This window comes from Malurus melanocephalus, unplaced genomic scaffold (assembly GCF_030028575.1).
Source record: "Malurus melanocephalus ecotype Western Australia unplaced genomic scaffold, MMel_1.1 scaffold_450, whole genome shotgun sequence".
NCBI classification, from domain to species: Eukaryota; Metazoa; Chordata; class Aves; order Passeriformes; family Maluridae; genus Malurus; species Malurus melanocephalus.
This window is the reverse complement of record NW_026623682.1, coordinates 217840-242626: the sequence shown is the minus strand read 5'-3', so window position 1 is coordinate 242626 and position 24787 is coordinate 217840. Positions and strand designations below refer to the sequence as shown.

At 42.2% G+C, this 24787-nt stretch overlaps 1 protein-coding gene across 2 annotated transcripts in view; it reads right to left on the bottom strand.

The window, feature by feature from the left end:
* Positions 1–251: 251 nt before the first annotated feature.
* FAM120A (family with sequence similarity 120A) overlaps positions 252–24787 on the bottom strand; it is a 51657-nt gene continuing 27121 nt past the window's right edge. The window contains exons 9-18 of one of the 2 annotated variants that reach the window (XM_057380376.1): positions 24031–24255; positions 21443–21617; positions 15516–15765; positions 14530–14644; positions 12153–12362; positions 11135–11318; positions 10123–10260; positions 8537–8678; positions 4651–4747; positions 252–2161 (exon numbers count right to left, since the gene is read on the bottom strand). In XM_057380376.1, coding sequence (XP_057236359.1) covers positions 1850–2161; positions 4651–4747; positions 8537–8678; positions 10123–10260; positions 11135–11318; positions 12153–12362; positions 14530–14644; positions 15516–15765; positions 21443–21617; positions 24031–24255 — 1848 coding nt within the window. In that variant the 3' untranslated portion in view covers positions 252–1849. The remainder of the gene's footprint in view (positions 2162–4650; positions 4748–8536; positions 8679–10122; positions 10261–11134; positions 11319–12152; positions 12363–14529; positions 14645–15515; positions 15766–21442; positions 21618–24030; positions 24256–24787) is intronic. The other variant, XM_057380377.1, reaches the window with a different exon arrangement.

The window sequence follows — 24787 nt, the reverse complement described above, 5'->3', positions numbered from 1 at the left end:
TTCCACCCCCTGCCATGGGTAGGGACACCTTCCACTGTCCCAGGCTGCTACAAGTCCCATCCAACCTGGCCTTGCGACACCTTCAGGATGAGACAGCCATCCATAATCAAAGGCTGTGCTTCCATGACACCTCCTCTGCCTTTCAGGTGGAGACCACAGATCCTGCCAACTCAACAACTTGACTTGGGCATAGGAAAAACTTTTATTTACATGTTAATTAAAAAAATACTTGACAAAAAAGGCATACAGTATTTTATACTAAAAGAATAAAGATTTTTATTAAGCACTGTAAGTTGCATTCAATAGCCTTCAAAGACACCACACCACAATCCATCTACAACCAGCCAAACCCAACAGTAGTTCATTCTTGCACAATCCAAGAGTTGGGGCAGAACTCCCTTCAACTTACATAAAGATACCTACTTAGCTCTGGCGGGCAGGGAATGGGGAATTACACCTCATTTCTGATCACTAATGTGTGATGAAGAGCATCAGGAGAATTATATGAAAACGAATATAAAGAAATGATTCTGATTTTGAAGTACATTAAGTTTGGAAACACTAACAAAAACATCAAAATGATACAGGTATATTTGCTTATACTAAATTCTTGATGGGAAAGTTCTCAAGAACAAGCCATTTGTTTCCTGCTACAGAAGGGGGTACTTTTTTTTTTGAAGATCAAAGCGTTTTTTTTTTTTGTTTTTCACAGAATTTCATATTTGCTAATATGAAGGCATAAAACAGCAACAGAGAACAATAATGCATACAGCAATGAGTACACCAGGGTAACGTTGATATTCAAAACGGCTAGATAATTTTTTTTTTTTAAGTTTTAGAATAAATGCAACAGAGGTCAATAATCACAAAATTTTAAGGTTAGAGCAAGATCAGTCAATGACTAAACATAGTTAACATCTTTTATAGGACTATTACTGATTATTAGCTTTTTTTGTTTTGCAAATGGGCACAGTACTTGTAAGAATGGAAGAAAGAGGACAATAACATGCATAATATTAACTACACACTTTAAAAATCATGAACCATGCAGAAGTTTAGCTCAAATAGTAGTACTAATGGTCTACGTCTGATTCAAAACCACATAGTTCATTGATCACGGATGCATGGTATTAGTCACAAAAAGTTTCCCAACACATTGTGTTTGTTTTTAAAGGTCGTTTGCATCTTCTATGATTTCAAGTTTATCTCCATTTAACTCGCTCGTAACATATGTATGATGTCTATTGAACTCAGCAGAACTGCAGTGTTACTGAGAATTGGTAGTTTCGAGAGTTTGCACATTTTTAACACAAAAGAACCACGGCAACGGTGATGAGATTTCAGAAAGAAAAAACTGTGGTTGTGCCTTTTTCCCCCCATAATCATGAAATCAAAGCCTTAAAGAAAGCTTTATTGTGACACATTAATGCAAAATCAAATATAATGGCATACATATGGTGCCAAGTACTAAAAATTATAGTTTTAAGCTATATATACTTAAAGACTGCCAAAATTTGTTTTCTTTATATTTCAAAAAACAAAACTACAAGCTTTTGTCATAACCAGTTTAAACTTTATGTATACTTCATTTTAAGTGCGGGAGTCAAATGCTCTTCATTCTCTTTTTTTTTATTTTTTTGTTTTATTGTAGCATTTTGACTACAACTGGTTAAAACTAAAAAAATGTGTTGTTTAAATCTCTGACATCAAAGAGGGATCCGAATTTCCAAAGTCCTCATTTTTCTCTTACGGAAAGGAAAAAATGTACGTAACTGTAGGCTCTCTTTCTTTCCAGATATTCCTAATCCTGACCCTTCCCAACATCCTTCACCCTCTATAAAAAATAAGTTTACTCTTCTTTTTTTAAGACAGTGGCCTCAAGAGCATCATCTTTATGGCAAACACTGTCTGCATTTAGTGCATTTAAGTGAGGATTCGTATTGCACATTTTAGAGTCATTACTCAAGGCACTTTCAGACTGATTGGAAGCCCTGATGTCTCCTGTATTCCCATTCATCTGGGAAGCTGGTTTTTCCTCAGTCACAACTCCATTTTCAGCCAGGGATCCATCTGAAGACACAAGTGAGGATTTAGATTCCTCGGATTTTGACTTAAGTTCTTTGGCTACTTCTTCTGCTGAAGCAGCGTAAGGAGGTTTGCCCTAGTTGTTAAAAAAAGAAGAGAATTACTGAAGAACCAGTGCTAGAAATGTATATAAATGTACAGTCTGATAAAAGGACACTAGAACAGGCAGCATGCAGGGCACAGRATCGTGAGTGAACACCAAATATTAGGCATTGCTGAAAGAAGTGGCCCACAAAATACAGGGAGAGGATTTTCGGTGTTCCCCAGAGCCTTCTGATGCCCCCCAGGCAAATGCTTTAGGTTTAACTTTGATGTTGCCCTCCTTTCACAACATCAGAACTACATAAATGTCTGAAACACCAAAACTAAGGATCAGTGTACAGCTGAACTCTGCTTCTTGGTTCATGTGTGCTGTGACTCAGTGGCAGGATTCTGTATTACTCAGATACAAAGCTGACTGTTTCCAGCCAGTGTTTGAAGAGTGCAGAGGCACCATGCACTATTCCCTGTACCAAGCTATATGCTTCCACGATTAGGAAAGGGTTTCATAAAAAAGCATACAGTAAAATCTTATAAGACTGACTATAGCCATAAAAACCAGACTGATGCAGCATACAATTGGTTTTTAAGTATCTATAATTAATCTCAGTGTTCCAGAAACATAATAGGCTTTAAACAAACCAAAATAAGCAGGCTGGGCTGCTAAGAAGCAGCACATTGATCTGTCACACTCTTCACAAAGTCAAGTGCTAAGAAATGGCTTAAGACAGGGAAACCTCCAAAAGCTTTGCAATATAAAAATCTCTATTTTAACCTACTAGAACAGCTGCATTAAGTTGCTGAAGAATTTTACAGAAGGACTGCAGGTGAGTCAGAAATGCTGTTCTCTAGCATTATCAGAATCCAAAAATGGTAATTCTCAGTCCCGTTCCACAGGTATGGGACTGTACGTGAGGACAAGGGACACTGATCACTGTCAATGTGCCTCTTAATAGACATYCTGAAGYTCAGCTTTCAAGACATGCTTTAGCTTCTTCTCAGAACAAGAGTGAAAGGTCTCATCCAGGGACAAAACAGATCAGTCTGGTGTATTTGACAAATACAAAGAGCTCATTTTGGTTAGATTCCCAAGCTTTGGGGAGCAAGTGATTCAGGCTGAGCCTGGCCCCACACAGGCACTGCCTCAGTGAGGCAGCAGTCCCACCAGCACTGCTCAGGCTYTACTGGCCATCCCAATCCACTCATTATGTAGGAAGTTCTCCCTCCTGTGTGCATTTTAAATCACCTTTTTTCTCTTCCTGTACAAGGAACATCTATAGGGCCTTGATAATCACAAAACGCAATGAGTTCAGGTTCACAGAAAATGCCATTTATCTTTCTTCTCCAGGCACAATTTTACACACAGGTCCTTGTGATTACAAGTATTTACCATCCAAATTATGTATCATTAATAAAAATGCAAATCTCCAACCATGATGGCACTTGTCAAGACACCTGCAGRTACTACCTCAACTACACTCCCATATGTACACCTGTAGTAAGCCTGGAGTATCTGGGAGCTCGTTTTCAGGATTTCCTTTATTTCAAAGCTTAAGGTGCTCAGAAATTAGATGCTCTATTATTAACACAAATGGTTTCTCTTCCATTAAAGATGTAAAGTTTCCAGATACATTTGTAGACTAYATATAGAGTCTGTGCACACAGAAATTTAACAAAGAGGAGAATYTGAATTTTTTCACCTGTAAAACAGTAAGTTTTACTGGAGGTTAATAGCTGCTTTGTTATCTACTGGAGAACATTCCTTCTCTTACTGACACCTGAAAACACCCCCCTACTCTCAGGTCTCCCTGACAAACAGCATGTCCAAAAGACATATTTATTGTGGAAGTTTTACCAGCTATTTACTAATCACTCATCCATTCATCCAAACTGCACAGCAGCCAGAACCATGGAAAAGGGAGGAAAACAGAACTCTAAAAGCAACTGGCATTTTATGCAGATCAGCAGTTTGCCTCAGCTCTATTTGAACAATCCATGGAACAGACAGAAGCCATGAGCCATGGATGCTTTGCAGGGTGCCACCGGAAAGGAACCTGCACGCTCAGGGGCAAAGGCTGCTCTGCTATTCCCAAGAAGTTTAAATTGAGCTCTTAGACCTGGAGCAGGCAGYAGCAAACATCCTTCACTGCTACAAACTTTCCTTCAGGAGGTTGGACCATGGTCCCAGAAAAGAAACTGGGGAAGAGTGGGGGCAGGAACAGAACTGCTAATTTGTTTCAGCTTTGTACTTCTCCCATTTTYTAAATTTTCTTCTACTCCCACGGCTGGTTAGAGCTGTGTAGGCACAGGATTCATGTGAAAATACGTTCTTCCACGTCTGTCTTTAGAAGGAAAGTTTGCTTTAAAGTGAGCTGTGACACCAGCCTGTCCTGTCACAGCTGTGCAGCTCACAGCTTCCACGAGGCGCCAGAAACACTTGTAGCTGTTAAAGTGGTGCTGGTCTGGAGTCCACCCTAGCCCAGCCTGTCACAGAGCGTGCTGCAGTCAGGCACATGGCTTCATTACCTGAATTGCTCCCTGGCTTTTATAACCTCGCCCATAGTACCTTCCTCCTCTTCCAAAAGTTCTTATCACCGGAGTGGAGATAACTCCTCTGGGACGCCTGCAAGGGCAGGGAAAAGAGAGAAAATAAAACATAGATCAGTTTTGTTTACAACTGCTTTACATTTGGTTTTGCTGGACTATTTTGTTCCTAGATTTCCTCCTAGTGCCTAACATAGACAGGTCTTTAAAGAGGTAAGATGACTAATTCTGAATTACAGGGCTCCAYTGCTTGCAACTGTATCAAACCCAACAATTCTTTTGGGTCCAGAGCAGTAAAATGTCTGTTTCTGTATTTCCTTTCTAAAGAAACAATAAATGATACTTCCAAGCTTTGCAGAAACATTTACCAAGTGTCAAATTATCTTCATGGCACTTTAAGACCAGAGCTCAAAATACTTTCACYTTACAAAAATAGAAATTTGAAACCAATAAAAGGCCATTTCCCCCATTCAGTAACAGTTCCCCATATAAACACAGGAGACACGATCTGATACAAGAAAGTGAGGCAAAATAAAAAAATAGCCTTGGTTTTGATGGGAGAATATAAAATTATCTAAGAAAACAAGGGAATAAAGACGTTTCACCTGTATCTGGCATGTGGCAATTGATAAGTTGGGATGTTTTCCAATGGAGACTCCCAACTTAGACACATTAGGTGGTGGTTTTTGGTGATTCAGTACAGATTAGAACAGAGGAAACCAAACTTTCTCACCTCAATCTCAAATTTTGCCAGGGAAGGTGGTTTAGATTAGATATAATTGGAAAAAACTGTTCAYGAAAGGGATGTCAAGCCCTGGCACAGGCTGCCCAGGGCAGTGTGGCGTGGAACTGTTCAGAAAACCTGTGGMTATGGCACCTGGGGACATGGTTTACGAGTGAGCGTGGTGGTGGATTCTGGGTTGACAGCCAGACTTGATTATAATAGAGGTCTTTCACAATCTTAACAATTCTAGGATTCAGCTACAACTGCTTTAATTTCATCAGCTGCAGAAACTGAACTCCCCTAAAATTATGTCAAGAATACTGCTCTGCTAAAATTTGTTTTCTCTACTAGAAATACCGGACTGCTCTGAAGTATGGGAATGCCCTGTGYTTCCTGCTGAGAGGTGCTGGTGTGACACCTAACTCCACTGGGGCTGGCTGCAGCAGCCAAGTGCTGCTCAGRTCCCTGGGCTGAGTGAGGCTGAACTGCCCCAGGGGAGCAACACGGGCCTGTGCCCTGCCAGTCTTCTCTCACATATTGTGAATTCCCACACTGGGCAGTAACAAATCAAATTCTGGGGTTTTCTAAACAGCAACAGCAGAGAATGGAGAGAGAAGAGCTGTGGTTTGCATGGGAGTCTCCCTCACTGTGTTCGTTTCTTGCTAGCCTCACTGGATCGCTTTTCACAAAGTCAAAGTGTGCCCTTTGAGGAGCTGAGAAAGACTTCTCCCCCTCAGAAAATCACACTAAATACACKGATGGATCAGAGCCAATACAAAGCAGCTGGTATAATTTTACACAATAGGAGCAATATCTGAGCTCAGCGCTGCAGAGACGTGAGGCAATGGGGTGAAAAAGACTGACTCTATCTCCTCTGCTGAAAGAGACAAAAATGGAATACTAGTGTGYGGAACTGGGCCATGAACTGAGACAACCTGCTGTGCTATTTCCTCGTGGTGACCTTTGCTAGGAAATAACCTCTGCCAACAAGAGCCTGTTGTTGCAGTGCCTGGAGATTCAGGCTGGAGGTCAGAAGGTTCTTCTGTCCCCAGAGGGTGCTGGCACTGCCCAGGCTCCCCAGGGAATGGTCCCAGCCCCGAGGCTGCCAGAGCTCCAGGAGCATTTGGACAGCGCTGCCAGGGAGGCACAAGGTGGGATTGTTGGGGGTCTGGGCAGGGCCAGAAGCTGGGCTGGATGAACCTTGTGGCTCCTTTCTAACTCAGCATATTGTGTGGTTCTGTGATTCTGTCTTCAGGCAGAACCCTTAACATGAGCATGTTTTCCTAATGATTCTATTTTAGYATCAACTGACCCAACAAACAGGCAAGCTGCCTGCAGTCATTTTCCCTGTGACATGTTCCAGTAACTCTACATGTGAAAATGTGCTATCGATGATGACTCGATGGAGAGAGGAAGATCTGGCATTGATAGTTTTCCTGTGTCTTTGGGGTACCAACTTGCACCAATACCTTACTGCCTTAAGATGTACCTCCAACAAAAAGACACTTCAGGTATTTTAACTCAAAAGCTAGTACAGAAGAACCCTATTTCTCTGTCATAAAGGTACTGACAGGAGCAGTGACACCCTTTCAATGACGTGTTCACTTCCCAGATAAGGAGGGCTCTCAGTTACTGGCTACTGGTGTTCTGCATGAATTCAGGTATTTCCCTCAGAGGAGATGGAGGAACTGCTGTCCTGTGTCAATGTAACCCAGCTCCACGCCTGAGGGTGCCCCACACCCTGCTTGGGGTGCTCTGGAAGACACTGGTTTTGGCAGGGCACCAGCCTTCACCAGMAGTACCTCTCCACACACAGTGCAGGTCACTGGGAGAAGCAACTAGCTTCTGCTCATATATACTCATGAAAAACAGAACCAATGAGCACCCAAGAATCTCATTTCAATAGTGAAAAAGGTTTTGTGCACTGATACCCAAACAAGCCTCATGCCTCCTCACCTTTGCTCACTCCCACTGTGTCCAGATGCTGCTCTGGAGCAGCACAGGGGTTCCAAGAACACCCCACACCCACATAGGTACCTGACAGTTGTCTGAAACATCTAAAACAACAGGATGCTTCTGTTTTGGCAGCTGAATCTCACTCTAGAGAACTGAGTAATCCTAGCTAAATATGGTCCCCTCAAAGTTTCAGCTCTGCTCCCTCACCAACGCTGTGCTGTCGCTGAACTTGAGCGTATGTTTCAGCTGCTCCTGGCTCTCCCTGTCCCCACAGCAGCTCCCATTCTCCTAGGGCTTCAGATTCACTAATCTCCTCACTCAACCCTACAAGACAGGCTTTCCAACAGCTCTGGTGCATAATGGAGCAAATTAACAATAGATGGGATTCATGCAGCACAGTCTTTCAGACTGCTGCACCCTAGCTCAAGGTGGCAACARATCCATCAGCTTTACTCGATTCCTAATACAGACAAACACAACACATACATAATGTTGCTTGGGATTGTCTCTTGTAATAGACACAACCTTAATTAAAGATGAGAGAGTTCTGTAAGGTACAGAACAAGCAAGCCTATGGRAAAAATATAATCTTAAAAGGAATGAACTAGGTATTTTTGTAATAAAGTACTTGGCTTTCAGACATATTGTGCACCTGTAAATTCAGCAGTAGTGAAATGAAGTGCAAGAGCTGAAGAAATTAATATTCTTTTAAGCACACTTCCATCATGACTGTAACACAGAACTATTAATCCTAGAAATGTCCTTCAGATGYTTTCTGCTTCACAGGATTACATAATGTAATTATTAAAAATGTCACCATGCTTCTTAATAAATGACCTGCCACAAAAAAAGAAAGTAATTGARTATAATGTATCTATTGATTTCATGGAAGAACAAGTCCCAAAGTCATCTCCTCAAGGAAAACAAACCTCTGTGTGTGTATCTATACTTATCTCAGATTGAGTATGAATTTTATTTGCACATACAAACGCTTGTATCTATACAAATAACTAATTAAAAACACCTTAAAAGAAATGCTTTTCTTGAATATTCTGYGGGTATAATTGACCTTATGTGTCCYAAAATGTGTCATATGCAGTCTCTACTGCCTCCAGCTTCTCACAGCTTTTCTTGTTTCCCCAATCATKAAATCCCACCTTAGAAGCACATTCCCAGGCTGGCACTTACCCTCTGGCTGGTCCTCCCACGGACACCACCTGCAGAGGAAATGGCCCTCTACCCCCTCGTCCACGTCTGCTTCCAGCCCAGTGGCCGACTACAGTGCCGGCAATTTCAAGTTTCCCTCCCTGAGAAGGAATAGGTTGGACTCCTGCATATAAAAGTAAAACCAAACCTTGATCTTCACAATCATCACAGTAAAATTCCAAATGAATGGAAAGATGGTTTGCCCAGATTTCACCATATATCCCTTTTCCTCTCTGGATACTGTGAGATTATTGTTCATTTTGCAGTATTCCAGAAGTGTCAGAACTCCACCTCTTTCTAAGTGTTTCCCCCTGCCTCTTTCTAAAAATAGATACGAATTCTCAAAAGAAAAATGATCTGACATGAGTGCTTCAGCTTCAGTAATTAAAAAGATACGCGAGATAAGCCTCAAGAAACAAGGGGGATTTTACAAGCTGGGGCTGAAGATTGTTTTTTTTTCCTGCATTCCTAATCAAGCAGGAATTCTTGCAGGTTCAAGGCACTTTTTAGCCAACACCAAGTATCAGCACAAACCACATAGATTATATTGGCAATAAAGAACTTACTAGGCAGGATTAAGTGTACTAACACTAAGTTGCTATAAAAATGTAGCATTTAAACATATCTGGGTTTAAAAGCTGAGTTTATCCTTCCCCCTACAATATGAAAGCTAAAATTACAGTTGTCTAAGATGCAACTGTARGTTCTGTTCAAGTTTCTCATGTCTTTATACTTGTGTTTTGCTATTAAAGATCAACTCTGGGGCCTAACATATATTTCAAGAAATCCAGGTATGCRAACTGAACAAGATGTTACTGGTAAGACCATCAGCACCAAAAGGGTTACAAACCACAGCATTTACGCAGCCATTATTAGTCTCCAAATGTTAATAGGCTGGGAACTACATTACTGATTACATCCAGAAGGTTTCTACTTCCCTGTGCAAGTCTTTCAGCTCCAAATGCAGATGGTTTGCAGAGGCAGAGTTTTTCACACATGAAGCATTAGAAGTATGTTTGCTCTTAGGACAAAAGCTCAGAAGCCAGAAAGAACAGCTAAACACGTGGGAAAAATTTACCCTAAACAGGTTTCTATCATCCCACATCACACAGAAGTGAGCAATGGGCACACAGGTAGGGAAGTAAATTCCACTCCTGTGCCCATGCCAGCACTGATGCCAGCGAAGAAGGGCTCAGCAGTAACATCAGTCAGTCATTTCTACGCTGGATCTTTGCAAAAAGCGCAGCTGCTCCTGATTTTGAAAATCCCTGTTAATAGAGAGGCAGAGGCCAGCGGGTTAGAGATGCCCTTTTTGCCTTTGGGAACATAGGAGACAGCATGCCCTGCTGGGTTTGGGGCTCTCCTGTGTTTAGAGGAGGGTTTCCAGGCACAAGGGAAGCTGGCGGCAGAGACGAGGAGCAGAGCGGACAGCAGCCTGGGCAGGCTCTAGAGAGGGAAGCTGAGACAGTTAGGGAGACAAGGAGTCAGTAGGAAAGCCTCAGACCAAACTGTACAGTGGAGGAAGCCGTTGCCAGAAGCTCTAAGAAAAGGGGTTTGGGTATAATTACCGCCCTGAAACTTGCTAGTCCTGTTGCTGTCATTGCCAGAGAAGGCTCCGGAGTGTCCTGCCGCTGCCGCCACCCGGAAGGCCCGGTAAGCGCCTGTGGCTACTGTTTCCCCATAAGGGCCTCCGAAGCCATAGACTCCTGTTAGACCCAGGGTAAAGAAAGACAGGGGAAAAGCTGTGAGGGGGCCAGGCAACCGGGCAGGCCCCAGCAGAGAGGTTGCTGCCTCCTTGCACCCTTGTGGAGCCAGCTGAGAGAGCGTGCTCCCGCGGGCCAGGCTCCCGTGGGCAATGCTGYGGCACCGCACCGATCTAACCTTGGCCAAAGGCGTCACGCTGCCTCAGCCAGCAGGGAGTCTCTGATCCAAAGGGCAGGCCTTGGGGCTTGGAAYGGGGTTCCAACCTCTGTGGTGTTGTAAAGGCTTGTGACAACTTTTTGACAGTGGGCTCTGGTGTTTACAGTCACGGCACCCCTGGAATGCCCTGCCCAGTATTCATAAACCTATGRGCCTTGGTATGGAGAGATTCTGAGGAAGGGAGCAGTTCTAGGAACAGCCTGGAGTGGTTATGTCAGTATTTACACTTGAGGGTGCCAATGGTTATGTGACTGTAGCAAAACACAGAAGGGTGGTGAGGGGTAAAGGTCGTCTTCAATCCTGACAGTTAAAACTATGTCTGTTAATTCATAAATGTTTTGAAGAAACTGACTGTAAATCAGAGCCTTTTCATATCACCGAGTGTTGATCCATTCTTCTTTTTTCTAGTCATATGTAACAGTAAAAATATTTTGATCTGGCACAGTTACTAAAATCCTGATGAAAATACACAGCAACACAGCACATTCCACATCACTGGGCTAATCAAAGCAACCTCAAAACAGTGACTGGCACATGTCAACACAAACTGACCACTTGCTTTTATGTATTTTCCCCATGAAATTGAGCAGGSAAATGGGTCAGTAGCTTTGGGAATGTGCAAGGTAAGGTAACAGGTGGCACCACTGTCCCATCACTTACCAGCAAAGCCTCTCCCCCTGCCCTGAGGTGGTGGGACTGGCCCAAAGTGTCGAGGATACATAGAAGCTGGATAGAAAGGCATGGCAGGTGGAGGTGGGAAAGGGAGAGGATGGTTCTGCCTGGAGAAATTTAATCCTTCTAGGATGCTCTGACGCATCTTTTCAACCTTGGCTGCCTGCTCAGCCTAGGAATAAAGAGAAGGTCAAAGARCGGTATTAAAATTCTCATTTCAATTGTATAAAGCTACATTTGTACAACAAATTCAAAGAACACAAAATAATAGAGGAGTGGAGACAGAATCACCATCCTAAACCTGGACTGCAAACGAGAGAATGTGCACACAGGCTGAAATAGGCCTGGAGGGTTATAACCCTGAGAGGGACCACAGCCACCATCGGCAGCAAAGCTAGGATCAGCTTCCCTCAAGTCAGAAAAAAGTCATACCCTCAAAAAGTTCAAAACAAAAAAAGTTTGGGTCATTCAGTAAACTGTTTTACCAGCTTCCTAGTTTTACAGTCAGATAATAAATAACTTTGCATGATATGGAAACAACAAAAAACTCCCTCATTTGGATTTTAAGAGTATTGTAAGAAATGTGAAAAGATTTTGAGYTAAGTACCCCAAGAATGACTTCAGAGTCTGTAAAATCAGTTAGAAATCACCAATTTACTTTCACTACAAACCCAGTGCAGTTAAGTTCTTGGACGGTCTGACCCAAAAAGGTGGGACTTGAACAAATGAGCAAAGACTTTGCAATTTGGCCATTCATCATATTGCAGTGTTTCAGTTTTCAGAGAGGAAAAAAAGCCAAATTCAAGTTTATGACTCTTCTTCCCAAATACCATCCTACTTATCTGATACAGATATGGRATTAAACAGCAAAACCCACCCATTAGCCATTCTCCTCCTATTTGCCTTTAAAAGYGGAGAGATGACAAATGAGGTAGATGATGAGAACCCAGCCCATGTAACCCTTGCAGGCACAAGGGACACTCCATCGCCCTGCAGAACTACACACCTGACCATCACAGAGGTCGATGAGCGGAACTTTCTCCCGGCTGGCTTTGATGAGCTTGGTCTGGAATAATTTCCCATCAAAATACATCCAGGGACAGCAGTGCTCCCATGGAATTGGCTGTCCACAAGCGTCGTTGGCGAAAAGAGCCATATCCACACCGCTCATAAATAGAGCAGACAGCTGGATTCCACGGGGATCCAGATTCTCAATCTGTTTAAAAACGTGGCAAATGTAGTAAGATGTAGTAAGAATGCAATGAGATGTAATTCAGAGTTATTCCAATAGTTACATTATTTACAAAACCCTTGCAAACAGAGGGATTTTAAAAAGTCATCCAGACTTTCAAAAGTCTGAGCAGAAGAATGCATCGGAACCTCTCACTTGTGCATGCAGAACTGCAATCTTCAGGAAAGCTGTGGTCCCATCCATCTTCTCCAGAGACCAAAGATAAACATAAACCCCTCTATTTTCTCAACACAAAGTGCAGGAAACTATTTCTGAAGAGACTTATAGGAAATTAGCACTAGAAAACTTTATTAAAACTTTATTCTAAATAAGTGCTTCTGAGATGTGCAGTAGAACATTTCAGAAATGAGCTCAATGCAAAAYTCCGTTTTTCTTCCCATGAAACACATTTCCTTCTGAACTCCTTTATAATGGATTTTCTATTAGTTTGACTCAAGATTTTGTGTTATTAAGATGTGTTCTTARCAAAGTAGTGTTTACGCATACAACAGCTGTATTTAGAATGCAGGATAGAGACACAAAGGTAGAAATAAACAGTGAATAATAGGCAGAGGTCAACACAAAAAGGATTTGCTTGCAGTAAGTGTGTATTTTTAGCTGTAGCATAAGAAAATATCACTACTGGTGTTCTCTGAAATACTTCTCAAAATATCAGCCCTTACTTGGGAACATTYTCAAGACTTTGGTATTAAATTTTAAAATTAAACTCCATTACCACCTTCCTTATGCCTAAGCAAATTTTAAGAGCCCAAATACTATCCCGCTCATTTTGCAGATACACTGCAGATACACAGCTGCTCTGTCTGACCTCATAAGCTGAATCCTGTGAAGACAGTAACAACCTTGAGGGAATTACTGCATCTTACAGCAAACCAATATATCTTATAGAAGTAATCTGCATTACTTTATGTATGATTGAAAAATAAAACAATTGCTATTAAACCAAAATATTATCTGCTATCACTGGCCTTTTGTTTTTGTAGGAATGGACAGARTATTTTCTCTGGGAATTCCTTTCTTAGCTCTCTAAGAATAGTGACTTCCACAGTGGAGTTTCTTCCTCTTTGCATCAGATCTTAAGAGAGAAGCAAGACTTTGATGACTCTGTAATACATATCTTTGCCAAAATCTCTACCCCTAGACATCATTAAGGCTGTGGGCTCACCATCCCTGGAAATGTCCAAGGCCAGGCTGAATGGGGCTTGGAGCACCCTGGGATAGTGGAAAGTGTCCCTGCCCACGGCAGGGAGTGGAATGAGATGGGCTTTAAGGTCCCTCCCAACCCAACACAGTCTGTGATTCTCATTTGTTTACTGTGTTTGGAAAATGGACRCTGTAGACCAAGTGGCTGATACAATGGCTGCTCTTCGATGCATCTAGCCCGTCCTACAAAATTGTCATTTGAATTTCTAGTGATACCCACAGATACAATTACTCAGCTTCAGGAGAGTTTGGGGCASGTGCCTTGAGCCACACTCTCCTGAGTCTTTAAAAGACTATACTACACTCTGCCAAGTGCAACCCTTGGTCCTTCAGACAAGCTATCTGTATTGTGAGCACACAGAATAAATTATGATCAGGTCATTCCTTTGGCAGAGGTTGGCCACATGCTGCCCTGAAGACAGAGTATTGCACTTCATACAACACAGACACAGCTGTCATCCACTCTGGACCAAAATCCCGTCTTTCAGGGCTCTGAAAGACACAGTCAGCACACAGGGCTCCCACAYGAACATCAACACCTTGAAAAGGAGCAAGTCTCCCAATAGACAGGATCTACAGTTAGGYAGCTTTTAAGGTATTACCCACAAGCAGCACTCAAATCCGCTGTTCTCAAAAGCCTAATAYGCTTATAATCCATGTCAGCAGTGATCCAGTCACAAATTGTGAGAAAAGGTTCTGTGGTACAAAATACGTTCAGGATTTTAGTTACCTTTCTGACTGAAAAAGAATGGTTTATGAATCTCTGCAAAACTTGAAACCACYAAGACTAATATTTTGGAAAGTATAAGTGATTGTGCAAGGCTTTTAGTGAGACAGGCACAYATATATAGATCAGCCACTACAGTTAATTCCCAGATCAGATGAGAAAAAAATCTCTTAAATTAGGTAAATTATAGTTAAGAATTACCTTSAGTTCCTGAAGCTGGTCAGGTTCATAGAGCTTTGGAGACAATGCCTGGGCAAGGAAAGCATCAAGTTCCTGGCGACGCAGTATGCGCACCCCCGGCCACTGTACCATATACCTGTAAGGGAAGAACATCCTCATTCAGTGGATTCTCAATGAGTAGATCAAGTGAGATTTTAGTTGATCAGAAATCACCAATGTGTATTTAGAACATGTAACAGGAAAGAAACATGCTGTTCCAGTGAAAAGAGGAGCTTTAAGACACCCCTTTTTTTGTATACTATTACATAAAGAGAAACTGTTTTAGTTTTTGCTCAAAAGGCAAGCTGAAGCTCAACAGAACCAAAGACAAATTTCTATTTCTCACTYTCAAGAATGGCCTAAATTTTATCATGTGTAAGTTGTTAACCTTGGAGTCTGAATGAATGATAAGCTAGTTGTCTTAAATAATTACCCCAAATGTAAGCATGTCCCAATTCCTTYGTCAATTTTCAAAGTGAAAATCGAACAGTTCAGGATTTTGGACCTTGTGACTTTCTCTTTGAAAAGCTGAAATACAGAATTAATACTTCTACTGYTGATTCTCATCACCTCAACTGGATGAGCAATTCTAACCCAGGGAGCTCCACACACCATAGGCATCATCACATGAGTTTTGCATCCCAATAAGCTGCTATGCAGCTTTCTCTGAATGACTCTCTTTTGCTGTGCAACTTCACCCACACAAGCCTCTGAGGCCCCAAAAGTTGTTTTTTACTCAGCTGAAGCCTTGAGTAGTCTAAGGGAAAACTAATTTAAATGATTCAGCTTCTTTGCAACACAGGATCTTTTCTGTCTTCCCATCAATCCTTTAGAGACTGAAAAAGAACTTAACTCAACATGCTTTTCTACAGCCAAACCAAAGCCCTCTCCTAGCAAGGCTGCAAATATGAATTAGAGATCCCACAGTAAAACCCTTCCTCGGTTCTCATTCCCCTGATTTCCCTGACCTTAACACACAGCAGAGCACCATAAGATGAGTGGGCACATTAGTTGGGTTGAGCATTGCTGGTGTGTCCGATCGCATACAGGCCAGAAACGCCCTCATCCGTCGGTTCTTGTCYTCCACGGCTTTGCCCAGCCACAGTTTCTTCAGGTTTGGGCAGGTCCACTCCCTGAAGGCGAGGGCTTCCACCAGCTCAGGGGTCTGAGGAGATTTGCCTTTGTAAGCAGCCCATTCCTTAATTATCACTGGCGAAACTGCAGAATGGCAACAGCAGAAAGAAACCAGGCTGAGTTAATGTTTCATATTCCAGCATTTATTTCAAACTTCCTATRCAAGAGATTTTGATTCAAAAAGCATCACCTGGAGACTGCAATAGTGTGCTGGATTACAATGACAAACTGGTAATTCAAACCCTGCATGAACCATCTTTGAATTGTGAACACTTACAAATTAAGTGCATACACACAAGCATATACTGGGAATATCATGCTAATATTTTCAAATGAATATAGAACATAAAAGAACTACACATATTTTTCTAAAACAAACAGCACAATTTTCCCTGGAAGAGTTCAAGGCTGGGATGGACARGGCTTGGAGAAACCTGGTCTACTGGAGGTATCTCCGCCCACGGAGGATCGGAAATGGAGGTCTTTAAGGCCCCTTCCAATCTAAAGCATTCTGTGATTTTAACTTAAATGTGCAATTTTCCCCTCAAATATCTGTGTCRTATCTGTGTGTGATCATATTGCCATATTGGACAATATCTGTRTATAATCAGAAACGCACAATGATAAATATAAATAGTATAAAAACAACAAGTATGTGCTCTTTCAAGAACAATATCATCCTAGTGCTTTTATTTGGATCATATTTAAACCTGATATTATTATACTCATCTGTAGCTGTTCAGCTACTGAAATGGAATGAGATCTCAAATACAAACAAGTTTGGAGTTCTTCTGCCTACAAATTTTATAAAACATTACTTTACATCAGCCCTCCCAATTATTGGACTGCTYCTCCTATGAAGAGGCTAGTAGCTTTGTGCCTAAGCTCCCTTTCATCCACATCAGCACGARAACAGTTCATTCTACAGCACTGCTAAATCATCTCCCTTCTTCTGTTTGACGACAACCAGAACAGAGCACAAGTTCAAGTCAAGGCTGAGACACGATACCTTTAGCCTTGGAGCAACCCCGAGCCTGAAACAGTTCATAACGTGTCTGCACGCTTCTAACTTCGAGCCCAGTTATGCAGTGTGGAAAGACTCAAGGAACTTGTTAGTGCAGGTTCAGGTTACAGCCTGGGGAGATTCCCTGAGGGAGCCCAGACCTGCTCTTTCTGATGGAAATCCACTGGATAAAGCCCAGGGAATGCAACCCACTGGGGCCAGCACAGGCCTGACAGCTACAGAGCCTCCTTCAGCAACGCGGCAGCAGTTTAATGTGTGATTCTATAGCCAAGGGCAGGCAAACCACGGCAGGAGTGGTGGTTAGGATTAAAGAAAAAAACTCCAGAACACCCCAAAGAGCTCTCCTCCCTTTTGGGAATAAAGCCAATCCAGCATTATACCTACCCTTCACAAAGCTCAGGGCAGTTTTGCTGTGTGTGATCTTGTAAATGCAAATAAACATTCTGATATATTTAGTTGGTCACCTCACTATAAAATCATGTTCTATTTTGGTTGCTCCTAGGTTTTACACACCACCCACTCTAAAGATGGGCTCTAACAGCCAACAGAGCTACCTGTCCCTGGTGCAGAGCTCACYTCTCTGGGTTTCTGCGCTTGTTTAGGCCTGGAACTGCAAACACAAATAAATGGATGTATTTTATGTGGGCTTTCAAACTCTTAAGTTTTGAAAGAAGGATAAACTCTTTAAGTTTATCAGAAGGAAAGCTGCACATACCACTAGTGTTTCCCCAATGTTTCTTATATCAAACACATAAAGATCTCAAGTTTAGTAGAGGGGAATGTTTTATGTCTATGTTTTCTACCCTATGTTTCAACACTCAGATCTGGTTCAAAGCTTTTTACCTGTGGATGATAACTTCTACAGCCCTGTGACACAAGGTCACAGGAGAAATGCCCCCGCTTGCTGTTCAGTCACATGCTACAGAGGTCACACTAGAGATCCACACTGGCTTGTACCTTGTGCTAAATAATGAGAGTAATACACAATACCCTAGAATGGCTGGAGTTGAARCAGACCTTAAAGCCCACCTTRTTCCATCCCCTGCTGTGGCASGGCAACCTGTGCCAGGGCCTCAAGGAAGAATTTCTTCCCAATATTCCATATTTGGCCTCGGGAAGCCATTCTCCTTGTYCTGCTACTCCAGRCCCTTGTCCAAAGTCCATCTCCAGCTCTCTTGGGAGTCCTTTTAAGAASTGGAAGGGGCTCTAAATCTCCCTGGAGCATTCTCTTCTCCAAGCTGAAGAGCTGCTCTATAGCAGAGGTGTTCCATAGCAGTGTCTCCACAGCAGAGGTGCTTCAGCTCTCAGAGCATTTTCATGGTCTTCTCTGGACTTGCTCCTGCAGGTCCATGCCCCAGCGTGCGGGGGACCCCAGAGCGAGAATCAGATAACCATGGTTCTTGTGGAATGGTTTAACACGAAGGTTAATCYAGTGGGCTGCCATAGTTTCCTCCCTGAGTGACGGGGATGAAGAATTGCAGCTGAATCCTACCCAAAATTAGCATTTAACATAACAGATGAATCCAGAACCTGTCCATATCCACTTATTTCTCCTGGGCATTTGTTAAACCATTGACAAATCCATAGTGAGACTGCTGCCAAATTCACTACATCCTCAGCTGCCAGAATCTCTGTCCTCAGAGGGGTCTGGTGTTTCCCCCCATGACTTCCACTGGGAGATGCACAGTGCCTCCCCTGAAAACTACAACTACAACTAGGATCAGTGTGTYCAGCCCCATTACCACGGTGATCATTCAGCAGGTTTGAGTACTCACAGAGGGCCAAGGTGCCACACAATCTATGGACCTCTGCTCTCAACAATGCCCTCACAACATGCTAAGGTCAATCCAGGCAAAGAGGGTCAGCATCAACCTGCACAACAGTAACCTGCCCATTGAACACCTAAGTGCCACTACACCCCATCAGAGCTCTGGCTGCCACCCACAGCTCCAATGGTTCTGGTCTTCACTGGCCGAGGTGTGAGGTGCTCAGTGCCACCAGCAGCTGAGATGGTTTATGTAGATTCATTAACTGTAATTTTTAACCTTACAATCCTTCCTGACAGCACAACTTGGGCTCAGCATGCTTGATTTTTGCACAAGGGCTACTGTCCAAGAGACATGGCTTTCCTCTTGGCAGGACCRGCATTGGCTGACTACATCCGTGATGGAGAACAGTACATCACATGGTGGCTGGGCTTAAAATAAGAAACCTTGGGATCCAACCAGGCATTCTGACAGTTTGTGCAAGTGTGCGTTTTGCCACTGAGCAGAAAGAGCAGATGGCTTCGCTACACACRTGTATTTATCAGGACATGGAAATAACCTGTTTCAGAGCTTGAACAAGCAGAGCAAGGGAAACCCTCAGTTTCCACCTTCTCYGAGGGAAGGGCAGCATGGTCCAGCACCACGCCTTTGGCAGCCAAAAGCAATCAGGCATTCTATGATCCAGCCTCACCTGTCCTCTGGAGCAGAGATGAGGCCACACATAGCAAAGGCATCACTTAGCAGCCACTGATCACTGAAGGACCCCACTGACTGCTGCTTCTGTTGTTTCACATTGACTTTTCAATTTCATACAAAAWATAATGATTTAAAAGACAAGAACTCATCCGTTTCATGAAAGATCCATTATCTTGCCTTCTATGTATTTAGTAATAATCCTGACTTCTCAGTTTATTATGCATTTTTCTCATCCTCACATAACCTTCACACGCAATATCCTTGCAAATTATTCAGGCACTACTATTAAGTTGCCTGTGTTATGGTTTGTACAACTAAGATGACAGGATTTCAGATATTAATATTCATTACTTCTCTACATAAATCTTAAGGACAATTTACATTTCCTCAGAAACATTAATTCTCTTAACGTATCTTAATTTCCAAATTTTCTCTTAATTGTCTTCATTACTGTGTTTCATAACTTACTCATTTTTGAAAGCAGCAAAATAATTTAGACACTGGAAGAGAATAAACATCACTAGTTCATTATAGCCTGGGTCCTCAGAAAAGTTAGAAGGGCTAATCAGTGCTTTAGACACTGTTCTCTCCTTACACAGTCTTGTACAGACTGCTCGAGTCTTTCTGCTTTGTAAGAGAGTCAACCAAAATAAAGGCATTCCTGCAACAGAGCCTTTCATATCCCACACCTGCATAACAGTCCAAATCCATCTTTACCAGCATTGCCAGCTTTGCAGCGAAGCAAGGTACTTTTGGGCATATGTTCAAATTGGTTTTTGCTTTTTTAAGAGCTTGGTCACTCCTAAGCTAGAAGTAGGTCAGTAGCTGAATGTGTCTTGCAGCAAGATTTGCCAGAGCTCCCATAACGAAACCAAGTCACCAGCCATGTGCTTACCCTCCACTGTGAATAAACTCAGAAAAGCAGAAAAAATGAAAAGAAAATAGAGATTCTAATAGGCTTCTCCAGCAGCCTACAGAGAACATTCCAGGTTACAAGATTAAACYTGAAGCACTCAGAAACTTCACCAAAAAAAAGGCTGTAGTACACTTTTCAGGACAGAAGTCTCATGAGGATAAACGAAGACTTCAAATAACATCACTGTTCTAATCCTGAAATAACCTTGTAACCTGAAATACTACTRTGTTGTGTGAGTTTAAAGTAAGACGTTTGTGAGTATGTGTGCTRAGGTATTTTTCAAGCAGGGTAAACACTGATCCCCACAAAGTAACTGGAAAAGATAAACGGCTTTTCAAACATCATTGGGATTATCATCTTCACTAGAAACATACAAAAACATATCACAATTACAAATGGATAGAGCAAAGGGAATGAATATGAAGTTTACAACTGATACTTAATCTTATCCTTTTACACATGAAACCTGTRAATGATGATTTCATACATTCTGAATATCTGATTCTTAAATTTAGCCTAGTGACAGCAGACTCCTACATTTAAATACTTGYGCTGCTGCTGTCAAGCACTGAATACTTCAGCATTCCTGTAACCTTTATAGGCTGCTATTGCAAAGTTCAGTCATTTCTTTGCATGCTTTTSATTACAACAAAAACACTGCAGAACAAGGACTGGAATGACAGAAATTCCTGGAAACTGAAGACTTAAAAAGACAACTTCCAGATTAATGAGAAGATKAACTTCCATCCCTGTGAACAAGTCAAACAATCTTTTGACAAGGCTGCTTGCAAAAGTTTAATCTGTYCTCACCCAGGTCTACCTTTGGTTACATTACACCCTCATTTCCGTGGGGTTTAAACTAGGTTTTTATATGCCAGTACCKGAAGGACACAAGAGACTTGTTCATTTCCCCAAGGTATGTCCAGGGACATATTTGGGAAGACAGGGCAAGTTAGCCTGTGCACTTCCCATTTCTGAAAAAATCAGACAGATCWGTAGGCATGTGCAGAGAATAGCAGTTTTCCAACATCCAGTTCTACCATAGTGCTGGAAATTACATCACAAACTGAYGTCATTCACTGCAGGTTTGGCAGAAGCTTAAACAGACATTCAAAACCAAACCTCAGAGCTTGCTTAGAAATGGCAACATTTAGTGTTCTTAAACTATGATAGGAAATAAAATTTCAAATTAACATATTTTTCTTTTATCCAGAGCATCCAATAAGCCTGAAATTCCTCTGGCATCAGTTAGCCTGATGGAATCTTAGCAACAATTCCCATTCAAATCACAGCAGCACAAGTGGCTCCAAAACCACAGCAAAGGGAAGAGGAATAAAGCATGGATTCTACAGTACGTACATTCTGGTGGAAGTCTGTTCTTTCTAAAAGCAAGCCTTTCAGTTTTCTTTCTGCTTTCTGCCAAACTAAACAGGACTCCGTAAACATACTGACGCACTGGCCTATACAGGAGAGCAGCAGGAGGCAGGTCTTTGTTGGCTTCATCTTCTATAGAAACGGGAATTTTGATTTCACCCTTTGGCATGAAAGAAAGCAGAGAAATATGACATATTAGAGTGAACAAAAAGCATTTGAGTATGCATGGGAACCCAAGCCAACCCTAATACACGTCAGCTAGTCAAGACAAATGTGATTCACAAATAAAGGGGATCTCAGCTTGGCGAAATATTAGCCCAGCCTGCTTCAATTCCTCCAGGTTCTGTTGCTTTCCTCTTTCCCAACTCCATCACACACATACTTGCTTGTCTGAACTAGTTTACATGTGAGCATTAACTAAATATCGCTCTTTTAACACCAGCACTTGGAAAACAGTACACACGGAAACAGAACCACATGCTTTTATACAGCCAAAGCACATCTGAAGCCGATCTAGATTTCAGGCAGTTTTTTCTTTTAAATATTCATGCTATCTAAAAACACCAGTCTGACTTTTTAGTACAGGATTTGAAACYGTATTGGGGACTCAATGTAAAAAATAATGCTGTGAGCACACCYGGACACAAACCATCTACCTGGGAGTTACTCAGGCAAGGTTAGGTTTGAATACATACATACAAAACTTTAGCATTTTATACTTTTTAAGAAAAAAAAAGCATGAAAGAACCTTCCAACATTTTCTCTCAAAACACCAACACTGTTTTCTATGACTGCACATCCAAACATGTTAAGATATTCTTGGAAATCCACTGACTACACTGCCCCCAAAAATCAAYGTTTATTTTTAACACTGACAAGAAAACACTCCATTGTGCTACTTTCTCTTAAAAAAAACTATTTAAACTATCTCAGTAATGAATCCTRAAGGTGACATCTTGAAGTGATTACATTAGAATATTGTCAGGTTTAACTTGGACAACACTACCTTACTACACTTGTAATGTTTATCTAAAAGCTCTCTCTCAGTAACAGCAACATACCCTGGAACACGTGCCCGTTTCTAAAGAATCCCCGTAGTTTTACCACAAGGTTCAACACTTCTGCATTGGGGTCACAGCAACYCCCTGCAGCYCCAGGCTGAGCCAGAGGGGCTGGAAAGGCCCTGCGGGTGCTGGTGGCAGCAGCTGAACAGGAGCCCAGGTGTGCCCAGGTGGGCAGGAAGGAGCAGGGCACCCAGGCCTGTCCCAGCTGTGCTGTGGCAGCAGGAGCAGGGCAGTGCCCGTTCCCTGTGCTGGCCACTGCTGAGGCCCCACCTCACATCCTGGGCCCCTCACAACAAAAAACACCTTGAGGGGCTGGAGCATTTCCAGAGAAGGGAACAGAGCTGGGGAAGGATTTCAAGCACCAGGAGCAGCTGATGGAGCTGGGAAAGGGGCTCAGCCTGGAGAAAAGGAGGCTCGGGGGTACCTTCTGGTTCTGCACAACTCCCTGACAGGAGGCTGGARGCAGGTGAATGTTGGGCTCTGYTCCCAGRGAACAAAGGACAAGACAAAGGRAACTGCCTCAGGTGGCAGCGGTAGAGTCCCCATTCCTGGAGGGATTTAAAAGCCATGCAGATGCAGMACYCAGGGACATGGTTCAGAGATGGCCTTGGCAGTGCAGAGTTACCAYTTGTACTCTTACACATCTTTTCTAACCTAAATGATTCAGTGTTTCTGTGATTAAACAAGTAGAATTTAAAGGTGCTAAGAATATTTGGCTATGCAAAGCGTGAAACAGAACTGGCATCAATGGTCTTCACAGGCCTTTTGATCCTTCTTCACTTTTCTTTGACAAAGGAAGTGGAAGAACTCAACAATAAGATGAGCTCTGGTACTAAACAAACAAGTGGGAAACAAGAAATCCAAACCTCCACCTCGATGCAGTAACTTTTGGTTTGATGGATTTCAGATCTGCCTGTGGCCCTTATTGTCCTGAAGAGGATTTTTAAGGTGAATAAARGTTAACAGGAATGGGGACAGTGCCATTTTGCCAGCTGCTGGCTCAAAAGGGATTTCTTAGAGCTGCTGTGTTTCTCTTGGGGCCAGCTACCCGCAATGGGAGGGATCAGATTGGGAGGGAAAACAATCTCAGTACTTCTGAATGCTGAAAATRGAAAAGGCTTGGCACAGACACCAAAGCACATACACAGGAATTTTTATATGGAAATGGACTCTGCATAAACACACACACTCAGACATATACTCACATGCATAGAGATATACAAATATCTGCTTACAGTAGAGAAAAAAACACTAATTTTGTAAATAAGCACATCTAATTATAGTTATCTCATATTTACTGGAACAATGTACCAGATCAGTGGTTAGAAAATGGGGGRAAAACTGGTTCAAAGGACTAAAAAGGGACCAGAACTTAGAGCAGTAAAAAGGATGTAAAAATGCAATACTCTTTAGCCAATTATCTTCAAGATTATTGATTATCTTCAATTATCTTAGCAATTATCTTCACAGAATCATTATCTGACAGTACCTAATTTTTAAATATCATACCTTGGTTAGGACATGAAAGATGTAGGGATACATTAACCCCTTCTTGTGCCTGTGCTCTGCCACTCGTAATACTTCAGGTGCTACTGGAGGTAATGGAGGGGTAGTAATATCCATGTGGTTTCTGGTGGGCATGGACAACAGGCATGGGATTTGTGGATTACTGGTTTGATTCCCTTTGACATCAGCTGCCTGACTTCCTGAAGAAGCACTAGAGGAACCTTCTGCCTGTAACAGAACACACAAAATAAAGTGTTTTGGATGTGTTCAGAAACATATCAGGAAACCAGCCAAGAGAAACAGCAAATTTCCTCCCTCACCCCCAATGAAAATAGTAAATCTTCACATCGCGCTGTTGCAGTGTGCAGAATACATTATCCAAAGCTGGCTACACAAGGTTTTCAGAAAATGGAAACTTTCAGCCATTTTTTGCGAGTAGAACCAATTACTAAGAAAATAAATATTATGATAAAACTTTAACTTACCAACAGCAACAGCAMTTACTATTTTGTAAAAATTTTTAACTGCATAATGCAGAAGTGGACTGATGAATGACCTGTTAATGGCACCTTAACTCAGTATTTCCAAGATACTCCCAATTCAATATGTAACTGACAGTCACATAGTCTGTAATTTCAATAGACTCCCATAAACACAGCCCTTCTCAGCTTGCAATTCTAGCTGAAACAGGCAAATTAAACAGTTCAATTAAATAACACGTAAAATACATAGYGTCCAAACTCAAAAGCCTGGTAAACGT